This window comes from Mastigoproctus giganteus, chromosome 8, assembly GCF_048544385.1.
Source record: "Mastigoproctus giganteus isolate SK-2022 chromosome 8, ASM4854438v1, whole genome shotgun sequence".
In the NCBI taxonomy this organism is placed as follows: Eukaryota; Metazoa; Arthropoda; class Arachnida; order Uropygi; family Thelyphonidae; genus Mastigoproctus; species Mastigoproctus giganteus.
In genome coordinates this window covers 76,987,104-77,004,356 of record NC_143582.1, presented here as the reverse complement: position 1 = coordinate 77,004,356, position 17,253 = coordinate 76,987,104, and the positions used below count along the sequence as shown (strand labels likewise).

Below are 17,253 nucleotides of genomic sequence, written 5' to 3'. Positions count from 1 at the left end.
CTGGAAAGGTTGAGCAGATGGGCTGAGAGGTGGCAAATGAAGTTTAACATTGACAAATGTAAAATACTACACATGGGAAACAGCAACCCCAGAGCAACGTATCAACTCTGTAGTACTACACTGACAGTGGTAGAGAATGAAAGGGACCTGGGGGTGGTTGTGCAGGCAGATATGAAGTTCTCTGAGCAGTGCAGATGGGCTGCAAGAGTAGCTCATGGTGTATTGTCAATGATATATAGGAATTTTTCTAGAAGGGATAAGGAGGTGATTATTCCCTTGTATAAGGCAATGGTCAGGGCACACCTGGAGTACTGTATACAGGTCTGGAGGCCTCATTTCAAGAAGAATGTAGAGCTGCTGGAACGAGTACAGAGAAGGGCAACAAGATGAGTGAATGGAACAAAGAGGTGCTCTTACGAAGAAAGGCTTAAGTTTTGCAATTACAGTGTCTGGAGACTAGGCACCAGCGAGGTGATCTGATAGAGGTGTATAAAGCTTTGAATGGTTTGAGAATGCTCAATGCTGATGGGATTCTTCCTCTTGCTCAGAATAATCACCTGAGAGGACATAAATTCAAATTGAGGAGAGACAGATGTAGGATAGACGTGCGGAAATTTGCCTTTAGCCAGCGGGTGGTTGGTTGGTTGGTGTAACAGACTTCCATCCCTTGTCGTGGAAGTTGATAGCCCAAATAAATTTAAGGCTCAGCTGGACAGGTATTTCGAACGAACAGAGGGGTGAAGTGGAAGTTGTTTTTTTTTTTTTTTTGGCTGATGCTGCATAAGCTTGCTTTCTTGCATCAAATGCCTCTACTAATGCTAAATGCTAATGTGATGCAAGAAAGTAAGTGTATGAGCTTATGCAGCATCAGCCAAAAAAAAAAAAAAAAAAAAAAAATCACACCATTTCCTCCAAATGCCTGTCCAGTTCCTCCTTAAATTTATTTAACCTATCACCTTCCACAACAACAGATGGAAGTTTGTTCCAGCAATTAACCACCCGCTGGCTAAAGGCAAATTTCCGCACATCTATTCTACACCTGTCTTTTCTTAATTTGAATTTATGCCCCCTTAGGTTCCTAATCTGAAAAAGCCTCTCTTGATTAGACATTTGGTAGTCACGGGGTTCGAGCCCGTGACCACCAAATACGGAGGATGTGGTAAGGTCAGGGAATGACCACGGCATATCCCAGGAGCAATATGGCCTAAGTTGCTAATGCTCCTAAAAACCAAAAAAAATAACAATAAGCATGTGGTCTTAATTTCAGTCCTCTCACACCGGGTGGTAAAGGCCTAAATTCAAATGCCGTCTATGACTTGTGGAACTTCTATGAGCTTTTTTTCACAACGTGGCTGAGCTAGTCAGGCTCAAACGACGGTTGCATGGTTTTACGTTCAGTAAATGGCAAATTGAACTGCATTTGCTGGACTGTCCAACAGTTCTTCTGGATGAGACACAACAATAGACTGTAACTCATGGGAAATTCACTACCTTCCCTGCACGAATGGTTGTGTTATCATTGGATACACATAATTATGTTGGTTCAGCTTGAATGTTGCTTCCTTCGATGAAACAAATTATCTGATAACTTTTACACCTTTGTCTACCATTCACAAAATTTCAACTCTGCGATCGAGATTATCTTGATTCATATTGTGTTACAATCTTGGCACATAAAATTTACACTTAACTCATTTGAGAGGTGATATATACTTCTGCTGATTCCAACCTCACAAGTTTGCTGTAATGATTTTTGTAGTGATTGTGCAAAAAATCTACAACACCAAATCAGAATTTTCCTCAGCTTTCATTCATTGATGAGCAGGATCACTTATTAAAACTGTTCACCGTGATGGTAGCTTTGTAGCAAATTCACATTTCCACTCTTCTTTGAACTTCACACTCGTTCTCGGATTTCAGCACCACTTGAAAATTTCTTTGTTTCTGATGTCAAACATACAGCTGTCATGTTGTTTACGCTTTGCATTGTGGTTGTAATTTTTCTTTTGTTTTAACAACTAATGCCTTATTTTATCAGCAAAACATACCAAATAAAAGGGAAAAAAAAGTTTAACTATCAGTACACGTAATTAAATTATTAATTTATGATGTGAATATGTGTACATCTCTTTGAGACAATCTGTAATTGGGAATTTGAATATAAACTCGCACTCGTTTGGCGTGTTCCAAGTCAAAATACTATACAGTATGACTTGAAAGACGCTATACCAATTTTCGTCAAGAAATAGCCACTAGAGATGAATTTCTTTATATATAGTTTCAGTTTGATGCGTGCTCATTTTATATGGAAGCTAGTGTCAAGTGTATTTGCCCAAATATTTCACAAAATTTCCACGTGCTTGTATCATAAAAATTCCTCCTGTCCCAACTGGATTTATACCCAAACGTTGTAGTAAACCACATTAGGGATGTTCAAAGGTAAGATAACTTGTCCGCCAGGTTACTCCATCTATCTCAGATAGAATGTACAAGTCCCATCAGGGCTGGCGGAACACGGTAAGCCTGGTAAAAAAAAAACCAACTCAAATTATGATATTAGGGTCACCCGTAAATGATTTCATCTACCCATATATGTATTTTGTCTGTAAATTGCGTGTGTTCTTTGATCGATTTGTCTGTTTGATGCTCGAAAAACCCCAGTTTCTGGGGGGAAAACCTTGTTATCTACACCTGAGACCGACTAACTCAGCCGAGGAGTAAAAAAAGTCCATTAAAGTTCCACGCATCATCGACGGGATTCAAACTCGTGCCTTTTCCACACGGTTTGGGGAGGACGGTGGCAATACCACCGTGCTACCCGCGCAGACTGGGTAAGCAGGCATAAGGGCACCAACATCTGGGGGCGCCGAAATTTTCATTATAATAATATTTAATAACAGTATCTGAAGGGCGCCAAATACATTTCTGCCTAGGGGCACTTAAAACTCTAGCCCCGTGCCCGAGTCCCGTACTACTCTATCTTAGATAGAGCACACTTCCCAACAAGTCCCATCGTCTAGAACTTCTTGGGAAGCGACCACTATTCAGTTCAGTCTTAGGCGAAGGCCTGTTGCCAGGTCCTCTATAACAGTTGAATTCAACCTCTTTTATTATCATAGCCACAGTTTTCTAGAAGAATTATTATACTAATAGCGCCAGCTACAAACATGTTCAACTGGTTCTGTCAAACAGGGCCCCGAGCTCAAATGGTCTAAATAATAATAATATCCTCGTCTTTTCCGCATTTCTATCAACGAGCCTACAAACGTCTTAATGTCTAGTTACTTCCATTATCGTCACTTCAAGAGCTGTAAAATTTTAAAAAATAAAAAATTAAAAAATCACTATTACAAAAATACCCTTGTATTTATTTTTTCACAGAGACCCAGGGCCCCACATGTAATTCTAGAACAGGGCTCCACATTTGGAGCCGGCCCTGTGTACTAAAGAGTATTGTAGGTCTGCGTGGGTAGCACATGGGTATCGTCACCGTCCTTCTCACACTGGGTGGAAAGCTCGGGTTCGAATCCCGTCGATGACGCGAGTAACTTTTATGGGCTTTTTTCACTCCGTGTCTGAGTTAGTCGGTGTCAGATGTAGATAGCAAGGTTTTTTTTTTCCGGAGCCTAGGGTTTTTCGTCCAGCAAAACATGCCAGACACAATACACATGGGTAAATAGCTTTCCGGTTGACCCTAATGAATAGTTTTTTAAAGAGTATTGTAATTTACGCGAAATTTGTGTTCCCAAACTATATTGTATTTTCGAGATACTAATAAAATGTATAATACAACGGAGAAGGACAGATGAAATTCAAGAGTTCTTAGGTAGTAAATGGATGGCCATTGCACAAAACAGAAGGAACTGGAAAGTTGCTTGAGAAGCCTTCATCCTGCAGTGGATTGAAAATGGCTGATGACAAATACCTATGAAGACCCCAAAAAAAATTTTTTTTTTTTATACATTGTATTATACATTTTATTAGTTTTTCAGGAGTTGCAACAAATAGTTATGATGGCAAGATTCTTCACAAAATGTTTTCGTCGGATGAGACATGGCTTCATCATTTCGACCTAGAGAGTAAGCAACAAAACTCTGTTTGGAAGTCTGTGTTATCATTAACACCGAACATGCAAAAGTTGTGGTTTCTGCAGGAAAAGTTATGGTCGTCTCTCTTTTTTTTGACATTGAATTAATGATTTACCAGCATGTTATGCTACGTCATAAGCAGTGGCCGACTGGGTCTAAAAATATTGGTTGCCAGGAGACAAAGGGGGCCCACCCACAACTATTATATTTTCAAGCTACTAAAAGGTCATCATCATTTTTAACACATTGTCTAATGTTATTGCAAGGGGGCCCACTTGCCATCGGGCAAGCTGACACCCTGACCAGTCCGCCACTGGTCATAAGACTGTTTCGGGAACTTACTATAGAAATGTACTGCATATTTGCGAGATCACATTCGGCGCAAACGACCAAAACTGCACATAGATGGGTGGATGCTGCATTACGATAAAGCGAGATCTCACATTCTCATACGGTCATCGAGTACTTAGCCAGCATTAATGAACAATGTGTTCTTCATCCACCCTACAGCCCTGACCTTGCACCCTGCAATTGTTTTATTTCCAAATTTAAAGAAGGAGCCACGAGAAAAATGTTTCTAGTCATCAGAAGAAGTTGGAAAGACATCGGAGGCGATTCTCAAACGAAAGTCAAAAAATGGCTTCAACCATGTTTTTGAAGAATGGCAGGAACATTGGAGTAAGTGCATTTCATCAAATGGGGACTATTGTGAAAGGATCATCAAAATATGGATGATTGATAAAGGTTTATTGCGAAAAAAAATTACGATCATTCTTTATTGAATAGCCCTTGTAGAAAAGAACAATAGGACCAGCTTTGAACCCTGCAGTACCCAACTTTAAAGATGGAGTACTCCTAGGTGTGTGCTCAGTGCCTCTTTGCGTAAACACACCACTACGACCTGGAACGCCCAAGGGCATTTATTAATCGGAAACTATTGCTGAAAAAAATATGAGATTAACTCCTCACACTGTCTGTAAGTAAACAAATGGTGTCTCTGGAGAGAGAGAGAGAGAGTACGATTCTCGCTGCGAGTCTTGATCATAGGATCTCAATAGACGCTATTTACAATACTCAAATCTCTCTCCAAATCATATCACTTTTTTTCTTTTTTTGAATTTTGCAGTTCATACATTTTTCGTGCTCGAAACAGTCATTGTCGCTATTTTTTTAAATGAAAACTCAAAACACAAAAGGCATTTAAACCTATAGTACTTAGTATTGTGCATGGGTTGAAGGCTGAGAAGACAAAAGATATTTGTTGAAATTAAACTTGAATTTACAGATCATTAATAAATTTGAGTCAGGTTTATTAATGATCTGTAAATTGTAATTTTCTGAAAATACTTGTGGAGGAAGGTTTTGTTCCAGAGAACATAAGTAGAGGGATAAATGAAGAAGAGAAAAAGTTGGTTATGTGAGTTTGTAGTTGTACAGGAATGGCTGCACGTGTTTGGGCTGATTTAGAAAGAGAACAGGATAATTCCAGATCAGATGCCATTTCAGAACAGTGCCCACAAAAGTATTCATAGAAAAGGAAAGCGGCAGAAACTTAATGTATATGACACAGAGAATGAAGACTTCCTAAGAGACTGATCATTAATAAACCTGACTGTCCTCTTTCGAATAGTCAAGGTATTTAAAGAGGTTTTGGGGAACCCAGATGGGGAACAATAATCCACCGTAGGACTGATTTGAGATCTGAACAGAGTGAGTAGTTTATTAAAAAAAAAACAAAAAAAACAGGCTATCTTTAGTCAATACATTTCTGTTTACCTGACTATAGCTAAGAGCTTTCAACAGTGTAATCTAAGCATTTTTGCAAAATTTCGCTATCAACTTCTATTGTTTTGACAGCTTAAGAGAAGTACGACATCACATTTCAAGTCATTTGGATGACAGTTGTTACGGAGATGGCGGAATTAAGTCTAAGGTTTAAAAAGCCCACGTGGCTATTGTTTGCCTACTGATAGCATTTGTGCGAACGTCTCTATGACCACTAGCTCCTCCCCATGGTTAAACACACACCAACTGATACACCAATGAGAGTTTTCAATTTAGAGGTGTGGTCATAGTAAGGTGCCTCAGACTATATATATATATTCACACACGTCACTTCATTTTCTCTTCCGTGAGTTTACAGGTGTAGGTTGTTGTGTTTTGCGAGTAATTTGACGTAATGTGTGGTAAGTTATGTTTAATTTGGTGTCTTGTCAATTAGTGAAGAGGTAACACCTTACAGTGTAAAGGAAAGAAGTGTTACTATAGTTATGAAAGTATATGGATATCTTCATAACTATAGAAAAATTATATCTATCTTGGTGTAATTTTGTATAATCAAACTGCTGTTGAGGTTTTCAAGAATTTATTTGGTGAAAAAATAAATAAATTCTTTTCAAGAATTTATTTATTTTTTCAATGAGTATTATTTTATTTTATTTGTCTATTTATTTATGTTTATTATTTCGAAGTGCATTTGATGATTTAGTTTACCAAATTGTATTATCGTTTCTACTGAAATGGGATGAATATTGAAAACGCACATTTAAACACAGATTTGTAGTATTAATAATTTGGGGGGGGGGGATGTATTTGTTTCCAAATACATTTTTCCTTTTTTAGACCCCCGTATTGTCAAATGTTGAACAGAGATTAACGACGGGTATGCAAGTTTAGAAAAAGTCGATTACAGTATGTCAATAGCATTTTTTTTTTTTTTTTTTTTTTCCCTTAACGCAGTTGAATCGTTTTTAACTCTCCAAAGGTACTCCAAATGACAAACGTTGGAATGCATTGGCACAGATAAACTATTGGAATAAAAAAAGAGAACAGGTTTATGAATGATACAAGTTAGCTTGGTAGGGAAAAAAATGAGCCTTTGGGATCCGAACGTTTAAAGAAACATCGAGAGGAGAGCCAAACTGGAGATTATACCTGTATCTGTAAATTCATGATTCCTGACTGCTGGTGACAAAATAGATTTGCCATTATGTTGATATAGGCGCAGCCATCAGTATTGTCCCTATGCATGACTCTCATCAGAGTTTTGCCAAGATGGATGGAACCCCCCAGGTATTAGTAGTGGCAAATCTTGCAAGGACGTAAGCTTATACAGCATGAACAAAAAAAAAAAAAACCCACCCTTATTCACATAATTTTTCCAGTCTCTAATAATTTGTGTAATCTCTAAACCTTTCTTAAACTTATTCAAACTACTTACTTCCACTACACCTCCAGATGGAAGTTTGTTCCAAAAATCAGTTGCTACTTGGCTAAAATAAAATTTTTGAAAATGCTTATTGAAAGTTAGGTTGCATTACAAGTGAGTTGGAAAATACATATTTACAAACAAATCACTCCTATTGTCTCCCAGCATGGGAGACGAAAGGAGTGATTTGTTAATGGAAGAGCTTAGTGCAGTGGAGGTAGAAATTTGCTTCCATAACCGTGTAATTGAAAGCTTTCTTTCTTTTTAATTTCTTTAGAAATTTTAAAAATTAATTGTTAAAAATTCTTAAGATATTTGAGAATTAATTAATTCTAATAAGAGATTAAACAACACTGCACTCCACTTAAATTTTAAAAGCAAAAAATGAGTGTTTATTGAACCAGGCTGAAAAGAAAATTTTACAGGAAACATTCCAATAACCCAACTATTTTGGCCTCTAAATTGTTTTATTTTTTATTTATTTTATTTTTTGTTTAATGCAATGTACACAGAAGCCAGAGGCTTATGCTGCACCAGCCAAAAAAAAAAAAAAGTTACAGAGAGAGAGAGAGAGAGAGAGAGAGAGTAGAAAGGAATCACCAAGAAAGAGAAGAATGATGATATCCAGCCCAGGACCATGGGTGTGCCAAGCCCATACTCACCAGATGTGAGCCCCTGGGGTGAATATATATATAAATTTAAGATTAATGTAAGAAGTTTTAAAATTTGTGTGATTACATATTCAGTAGCTGCTGCTACTTAGGTTTTAAGGGTAGGAGAATACTAAGAAATTTCTTAGTGTCCTGCTGGCCCAATCCACTTGTGATGGGGATCAGTGTGTAACTACCAGCAATCTTATTATTTTTTAAAATTTTCTTCTTATTATTATTTTTTATTTTCTTATTATTATTAATTTTTTATTTTTTGTTATTTTATTTTATTATTATTTTTTTTGGCTGGTATAGCATAAGCCATAGGCTTCCTTGCACCATGTGGCCATTACTTGATACTGATCTAGTAAAAATAAAACACGAAGCTCAGTGTGTTTTCTTAAATACATCCTCCAAACCTGAACATAGTATTTCAATTGCCGTCTGCCCATTGACCTATAATGGGATTATAACCTCCTTTTCCTTAGGTGCAAGATACAGAAAATCATGTATCTTGGCTGCCAACTAATACTACATGCTAGCCTTCATCTTTGACTGTATTAATACATCCAAACCTTTTGTCATTTACATCTTTCAGCTGTCCTCCCACCTTGTTTATAAGTTGCTACTGTTTCCTAAATATAGAACTTTGCATCTAACAGCATTAAAATGAAAGTGCCATTTCTCTGACCATCCATGAAGCTTGTCTAGATCATACTGAGAAGATTAGCCTGATTTGTATTGTTAACTACCATTCTAACTTTTATATTATGCATAAATTTTAGTCTTGTTCCTCTTATTCCCTCATCTGATCTCTTCGGATGATATATCATTGAAGGAGGTCAAATATTGAATAAGATATCATTCAAGGAGATGAGAAACAAGAGGGAATACCGAACCTCGAGGGACCTTACTTGTAACCTTAGCCAACTCTGAAGAATGACTTTAACGATCCTCTTCCTTCAGCCATTCCACAATTCACCTCTGGATCTTGCCTATGATACCAGTAAACTTCAGCTTGTACAGCAACCTTCCATATGGAACTACAGCCAGTGCTTTGATAAAGTGAAAATAGAGCTGATGTAAATGAGCAAAAAAATGCAGTAATACATTAGTGTACTGTGATTGAAGCACATATGACTGCTAAATATGATAAACAATTGTATTTATTGTTGAAATGATTAATTAAACTCCTCTGACTTACTGGTCATGAACCAGACATTTTTAATTTTATTATTACTTTTAACTGTTCTTCACAACTCCCATGTGATGATCACATCGCAGTAATTTACTAGGTTAGACAAACAAGATTCCTTTCAAGGACAGACAAGATTTCATTTGCAAATCCATATTGTGATCCATTTAGGATATACTTGCATCCAAGATTATTCTGGATCATAGACTCGGTGATCTTCCCTGCCATTGAAGTTAAATTAAATGGTCTATAGTTGGTCATTTGATCCTTAGCTCCCCCCTCCCCATAATGTACCAGCAAGATGCCATTTCTCCAATCCAAGGGGGATTGCTCCTGAATCTCATAATTAACCTTAAAGGTGTGGTATATTTCTTTGCAACCATCTTTCAATATGATGGTAAATGCCATCAATACTTTGGTGCATTACTCACTTTCAAGCTTGGTAGTTTTTTTTTTTTTTTTTTGTTTGACTGTTTTGTCCAATGTCAGTATTGCATGTCTTACAGTGCTTGGGTAAATTTGCACCCCCCCCCCACCAGGAAAGGATTTTTTTTCCTGTGAAGATTGATAAAAAGTATTTATGCCATTCACTGGCAGCACTTATCATATTATTTGTGATTTTGTCTTGTTGTCGAAATAAGGTCCTATTTGATTTACTCTTTTCCTCTTTGTAGTTATGTATGAATAAAACTCTTTGTTGTAATTAGTATTTGTATTGGCAACATGATGCAATGAAGCAAAGCTTATACAGCACTGACAAAAAAAAAAAAAAACCCTGCTTACATCATTTGCCCATTCCTTCCAATAATTTGTCCAAACTTTTTGAATTATTTCAGCAGTCACGTGCTCTTTGGCTGAATGCAAATTATGTACATGTATTCTACAACCATCCTTTTTTAAATTAAATTTATGCCCCTTGTGTGTGGTCACCTGAGAAAGAGTTAGATGCCATCACTGTTAGTTTGCTTAAACCTTTTAAAGACTTAAACACTTGGTTAGCCCACCACACAGATGCCCTATTCTTAGTAGGAATATCCTTTTTGTATCCTCTCCAGCTGATCTTGTTGCTCTTCACTGCACATTTTCCAAAAGATCTTATACCTGTATTTTAGCATATATTGTAGGTGGGCAGTGAAATAAATCAATAAATAAATAAAAAAAAAATAATATAGTAAAATACTTTCAGTTGCATATGTTTGATATAATTTTACAATTAAAAAATTGCAATTATTATAAGAAAGTCATTGTAATTGCTTATATGAATTTTGTTTCCAGTAGTAGTTCAGAGAATTGTAGAGCTTTCAGTGATAAACTTGTCTTTTCAAAAGACACGGAGATATTTTTCTTCTCTTTATTTTGAGTCATTCAAATATGAGACTTCTAGCACTGCAGGACAGCACTTGGCTCTGATAGATGAGTGCAATGTTAGGAGAAATTGGTGGGGGAAAAGGAGATGGGAGATAGATGTACCAAGGTGGCAATTTCCTAGTGTAATTAGCTTGTTAGCATAAAAACCTGTCTGCTAGAAAAAATATATTTTTTATTATTTTTTTGAAATTTTAATATATTTTTAAGTGTTATCTTCCACCCTAAGTTTAGTTAAGGTTAGGCAAAATATTTTAAGACTTTCCGAATAAGTAATTTAATTTATTAAAAAAAAATCCTATAATAAACAGATAAAGTATCAGGAATGTTGTACAGGTATAAATTGCAGAATACTAATATATATTAGTTTAATATCAATATATATTCAATATTCCAGTAAATTTTTATTAAATATTCCTATAAAATAAAATAGCTTCAACCAATATTCCTGAGTTAGTTTTCAGTATCATGCGAATCATACCTGTATTGTAAATCATGGTTTCATTTACTTTGTAAATATTGTGGTCTTTTTAAGGTATGATTAGTTCATCTCAGCCTTGGTGATAATGGATTTCTATTTTTATTATATTTATAACTTAGGCACTGTTTTTAATCTTTCATTGCATGTTTCTGCATGTCAATTATGCAATAGGATAATTTTCTGTTACCATTGTTTGTCTTGTATTAAGGTTGGGAAGAAATCATTTCCCATGGGGAAGTTTAAGAACATGAAAATGAAACCAAGGTGGCAAGACAAAAAAAAAGAGGAGGAACTGCATTTTTTATTATAATTTTTTCCAAGTCAGTAATCTTTTTCTAGGTCACTAGTCCAAGTGTGTCATTTTGCCTTTCACTGTTGCTTTGCTTCTAAGTCATGTAATATGTAGGCCAAGCCTGAAGTTTAAAGTGCATTAAATATAACATTCTGTACCTGAATCTGTATTTATTATTTTTTATATAATGTTTTCTATTTTTAAAAATTTAATAAATATAAATTGAGAAAACAAAAAATCTCACCGAAACACTTAAAACAAAACAAGATTTTTGTTTTAAGATAATACAATAATTAGTTACATTATTCAGAATGAGATATTATTTAATATGTTACTTAAATTCTATTACAAATTGGAATGAAACCAGATTGTTTTGCTATATGTAGATTATTAGTGTTAGCCATACTGTGCAAGGAAGCTTGAGGCTTTTGCTGCACCAGCCAAAAAAAATTTCTGAGAGAGAGAGAGAATCACTCTATCTTATGGTGTGGATAAAAAAAAACTGAGCGAACTTTTTGTCTGAGACTGACCAAGTTGGCTACAGTGTGTCAAAAAAAAAAAAAAAAGAAAATCATTTTTTTTTAAATATATGATATATTTAGACAATAAATTTTTAATTTGTTTCAGTTTCCATAATAATTTTTGTTAAAAAACCAGATTTTTAAGTACATATTTGCAAAAAGTAATATAAAGTAAAACTTTATATTATTCTATAAAACAATGTAATGTTTTTTTAAATGATAGATAAAATGGTATATGTATTGATACCTAAGAGGTACAAAGCTGAACTTCTCATCTGACCCTCCCTACATCAGGTAGGGAGGGTTAATGAAAAGTTTAAACGCTCATATTTTTTCAATGTTTTGTGTATTCTAAAGCAGACTTCCCAGAAAAGTGATTTGCTGAACATCCAAAAAATTGTAATGCACATATATTAATAAAATATATGCTTAAAATTTTTTTGCTCTGTTGCCTTGCAGTAGTGTACCTGGCAGTTTTGCCACTGTGCTATTTCCGTTTAAGAAGGTTGCTAAAATATTTACTTTATAAGATAATATAATTGGCTAAGCTTAGAATATTTAAGTTTGTATCTGCCTCGTTATAAACAGTTTTTTCTAAAGTTGACTAGAATATGAAGTGGAAACAATAATTATGAATTAAAATTGACCGAAGTAGCATTGCACCGGAATGCTAATTCAATCAAATGTTTATGCAGAATGTGCATTCTGCATAGATATTTAAAATAAAAGGAAGGGAGGAAGGCTAAAGCTTATAGTAAATTGCATTCATCACTTAGCCACTTGGCAGAATGAATAAGCTTAAAAAGAAATGGATTTTACGACAGGAATATTGAACTATTAATAATTGCTGCATTAAAATTTGGCATATACTTTGTGGATTTTCTATGGCTTTAGATCTATTTTTGATTGTTTGCTTTTGGAAATATGTTATGAGGCCATTGTGGTAATAATGTCCTCTTATCACCAAAATATAAGTCAAAAGTCAGTCACTAGGGTAGGTCATATTGCATTCTTAACTTATTATTAATTTATCTTATTATGTAAGATAAATGCTTCACAGACAAAATACACACTGATTTATATTTACCTCTGTATTAATATTACCTTTAATTGAATGTAAAAGAACTTAACAACTTTTAAGATTTTTATTTTGAGATAGTAAAAACTAACATCTCTTTTAGGTTGTTGAAGAAATTATTTATTAGATTATTATCGGAATGAGGAAATTGTTTTTTTTTGTAGGCTGTGGTTTTATATTGGTTTCCAGAATGTGACATAATTTATTACAAGATCCAATATATTGGCTGTTATAAATCAAGGCATGTAATTATTAGTGAAAAATTGTTTTATGTTTCAATTTCATATTGCACTGTATATTTCACAAGATTAGGTGACAGAATACACTGAAAAGGTGATGTTCAAATCCCAAAATCTATTTTTAGTTTCACATCCGTTTTCAGGTTAGTGTTGCAACAGAATTTAAATATATGGCCATCAGGGTGAATGGACTTGATGATCACTAGATAAATATCATCATTCAGTTGCATTTCTTTAAAAAACCTTATGGATTACACACAGAGGCAAAACTATAAATCCTGGCACTGCCTTTCCAGATTGGCACATGGCCCATGTGATCTTTAGCATTCATACCAAACTAGCTGTTTGGTTCCCTCTGCAGTGGCAGACCTCTGATAGTAGTTTGGCTACTGATTACACAGTAAGGTAGCCCGAGAGGTTGTGATGAGTGTTAAAGTGAAGGGGACACCACAGAGAGACTGTTATTTGTGTTGTGGTATAATAGGGTCTTTGCAGATAGTTTGGACTGAATTCAGCAGTGACACTGGGATCACATATGACTAGCAAAACAAAGTTTGTGTATGTGTGATTTACAGAAATACTTGTTAGTATGTGCAAAGCTATATAGCTGTGTTAGTTGATTGTAGTTCTGACTTGCATGACTGCTGAATTCAGTGATGTTTTTGTATTCTATGTATCTCGGAAACTCCTCTCATCCTGTGTGGTCATCCTGGAGTATAAACAGGATTTATTATTTATTTATTTTTAATATAAAGGTATTAAAATTACAGCCTGAATTTTTTTTCTCTATAATAAATTTTAATATTCTTTAATTTCAGTGTAATAATGAAAGTTGTATAGTTTGGAATTGCATTTCAATGTCTTTTTTTTATGTACACTCAGATTGAAATTTTAAAGTTAAGTTCTCTCTCTCTGCCCAGAATTCACAATAAACCCTGTAGTACAGTAATAACAATATCTTTATTGGATGAATATTGCTTGATTCAGAATCTTTACTTGAAATTCTTAAGTTTTGGTTGGAATTTGATTAGATAAAAATTGATTACGTAGTCTGTTATGATAATATAAATTTGTCATAATGTACACAAAAAAAATTATAATTAATTGCTGTAATATTTACTGAAATTGTATGGCTCTCTTTCTCATGGTATTTTGCCTTAAGGATAAGTGTTGTAATGATTACAGAAAGCAGTATGTGTGTCAGTGAAGTTATTTCCTGGTGACCCAGTTGTTTTTCTGGTATGTGGCTTAAGTGTTTTTGTGAATTTTTTTGATGTATTGTAGAAGAGAAGCAATGATGTTTAGTTATCTTAAAAAGAAAATGAATCACAGTATTTATTGACTTAGAATATGTTAAGTATTTTTACAACTATGTAGTATTGTGTTATTTAGGTATGAGAAAGTTGCTGACATTCTAGTGAGGAATTATTTACCATTGCTGTTCTAAGTCATTTGAACAAAATAACCTAAACATTAATTTCCACACTTATTTTTTATGAGAGAATAGGTAAAGAATGGTTTTAATTCGTTCTCCAGAATTAAAGGTAACTGTTGTAAGCCAGTATTCAGTTAAGTGTTTGTTAAAGATCTTAAAACTCTTCTTGCATATTTACTAGAAATAATTTATGGCTCATGATATTGTCTAGATTTAAGTGTTTTTGTGAATTTTTATTATCTTAGAGCTGCTGTTTTGGCCACTATTGGTTTCCTTAGCAAAACAAGTTAGAGGGATGACCACTTGAATAAACTTATTAGCTCTTTATATTTTCTGTAAAAGCCAATATATCAATAAAATGCTGCAAAGCTTGAAAGCAGCTAATGCTAATGTGTGGTCTGCACGTATATTTAATCTTAGGTAGACTACTCAGTTTATGCCACTAGTACATACAGTCATCTGTTATTATTGTTTCAGTGCAGTGTTTCTTTCCATTCTTCAATTGCTGTAGAGAGAATTAAGATTTCCATTATACATTTTTTGAATAATATATATAAAACTGGAAATTATATGTTACTGCACTTGTATTGATGTCCGAAATTATATCATTGACTTACTTTCATTTTTTTTTTTTTTTTTTTTTTTTCACAACTATTGTCTGAATACCACAAGTATTCAGACAATAATTGGGAAATAGTTTCCTGCTTGTTTGAAGCAGAATTTTGAGAAAAATCTATGTTTCTCTTTAGCTCAAGACATGAATAAATAGTTCAGTGACACTTATGGTGTGACTTAACTGGCAGGACCAGTTTAGTGTCTGCAAGAGACTGAAGTGGACAGTGCTATCAGGCATAAAATACTACTTGATATGATCTGTAATAGTCTACAAGTTAGCCATCAGTTTAAAGAATAAAAATCTCTTATTGCTTCTGTATATGTATGATATATGTTTGATATTCTCATTTTGTAATTAATTGAATAATAAAAAATATTTTCTTGTTAAAGAAAAACTTAATTCTGACTCCTTTCATTAAACAAATATTTCTAAAAACTGTAAATATTTATAAACCTCTTGGCAGTATTCATAACAGAATAAAGGTAAAAGGACTCTTGTTAAATCAACTTCACTTCATTCTATAAAGTGCTCGGTGCAGGGATTTCCTGAATAGTTATGAAAATTACAGATAAGTTAATTTACATTGTCTTAAAGAGAATTAATTTAGCTGTATGGGAGTAAACTACAAAGACTTAGTGCTCAATTTTTGAACTTTTTTCATACTGTTTTTAGTTTTCAAGACAATTGCAAAGCAGTTTGAAAGCAAAGGCCATATGGGGGAAGAATTTTGGTCACCACTGATGAAACAGTTGAATGTGTAAGAGAAGACTTTCAGTGAAGTCTGCAAATCTCCACTTAGAGATGCAATTTGAGTTGATTATTTCACAAACAACAGTCTGGTGTATTTTCCAGAAGTATTTACTTTTTAAAGCTAATAATTTGCAATTAGGCATTAAAAATAGACGATACAAGTAATAAAAGGTTTTCTGTGACTTTCAACAGAAAGTGGAAAAAGGATGGTGTGGTAGCTTGGCTTGTTTTCATTTAAAAAACCTTTCATTTGACTAGGTGGGGCACAGAAAGTCACTGATCAAGAAATAAATGTGTATTGTGCCATTTGAAATGTGAGAATTTTTGTTACGAAAAAGATGAACAGTGGAATCATCTACCTGGATATGTTGAAAAACTGGTTTATGCCTCTACCACGAAGATTCATGATTTCACCTTCCTTACAGTGTTCCTCCTCACTAAATTAAAGGTGTTAATACATACAGTATTTAAAACTGATTTTATTTGTGTACGTCTCACATTTAGTCAGCTCTTTAAAATAAAGACCTGCATTGGCATTCAAAGTGATGGAATGATTTGGGGTTGAATCCCATCCCTGCTGCCATGGGAATTTCATGTGGTTATATGAGAATATCTCAATAACACATTACCTCAGTGATGAACTAGGTACTTAAGAACCATACTACCAGGTCTGCCACAATGGAAGGGTGGAAACTTGAAGAATCAAGGGACCTGACTGGTTTGGTTTAGTTGTTAATGAATATGGGGGAAGAGAATATGAGAACCTTGTGAGGGATATAGAATTTGTAGTTTAGACTTTGTTGAATAAATAACATAGGTTGTTTCTGGCCACTCAGGTCTGGTGGTTTACTTTTGTTTCAGCTTGTAAGAGATGCTGTGTTTGTGCTACCATTATCAACATTTCTGAAATGAAATGCTGGGTGTTGAGGTATACAAGCAAAGGTTTAGCAAGAAATGGACTATCAAATCAGTACACTACTCTCAGGACTCATGTTGATTTTTTGTAATGCCCATAGAAAACTTCAAAAGATGCTCTGTTTCTATATATATATATATATATATATATATATATTCAAAGAAAGTGCATCACCCCTTAAAATAGTAATTGTCATCTGAATAACGTAAGTATATGGCAATATTTCTTACAGACTGCATCAGATAAGATTGACATGCATAGGTGATGATGTAATATTGCATCAGCTGTTACTTTCAGCTATATAAGCACACTCTGCGAAAGTTGCAGTCATTCCTTGCTTGTGTCAGGATGGCGAGTTACGTGCAGTTTACGCCACGAAGAAAGAGTGCTATTGTTGCTTTACGTGAGGAAGGATGCTC

At 34.5% G+C, this 17,253-nt stretch overlaps 1 protein-coding gene across 1 annotated transcript in view; it reads left to right on the top strand.

Annotated features, from left to right (window-relative positions):
• Window positions 1–6,209: 6,209 nt before the first annotated feature.
• Window positions 6,210–17,253, top strand: part of LOC150081650 (glutamine--fructose-6-phosphate aminotransferase [isomerizing] 2-like) — a 207,492-nt gene continuing 196,448 nt past the window's right edge. The window contains exon 1 of the mRNA XM_090379514.1: window positions 6,210–6,274. Within this exon, the coding sequence (XP_090235640.1) occupies window positions 6,268–6,274 (7 nt within the window). The 5' untranslated portion in view covers window positions 6,210–6,267. The remainder of the gene's footprint in view (window positions 6,275–17,253) is intronic.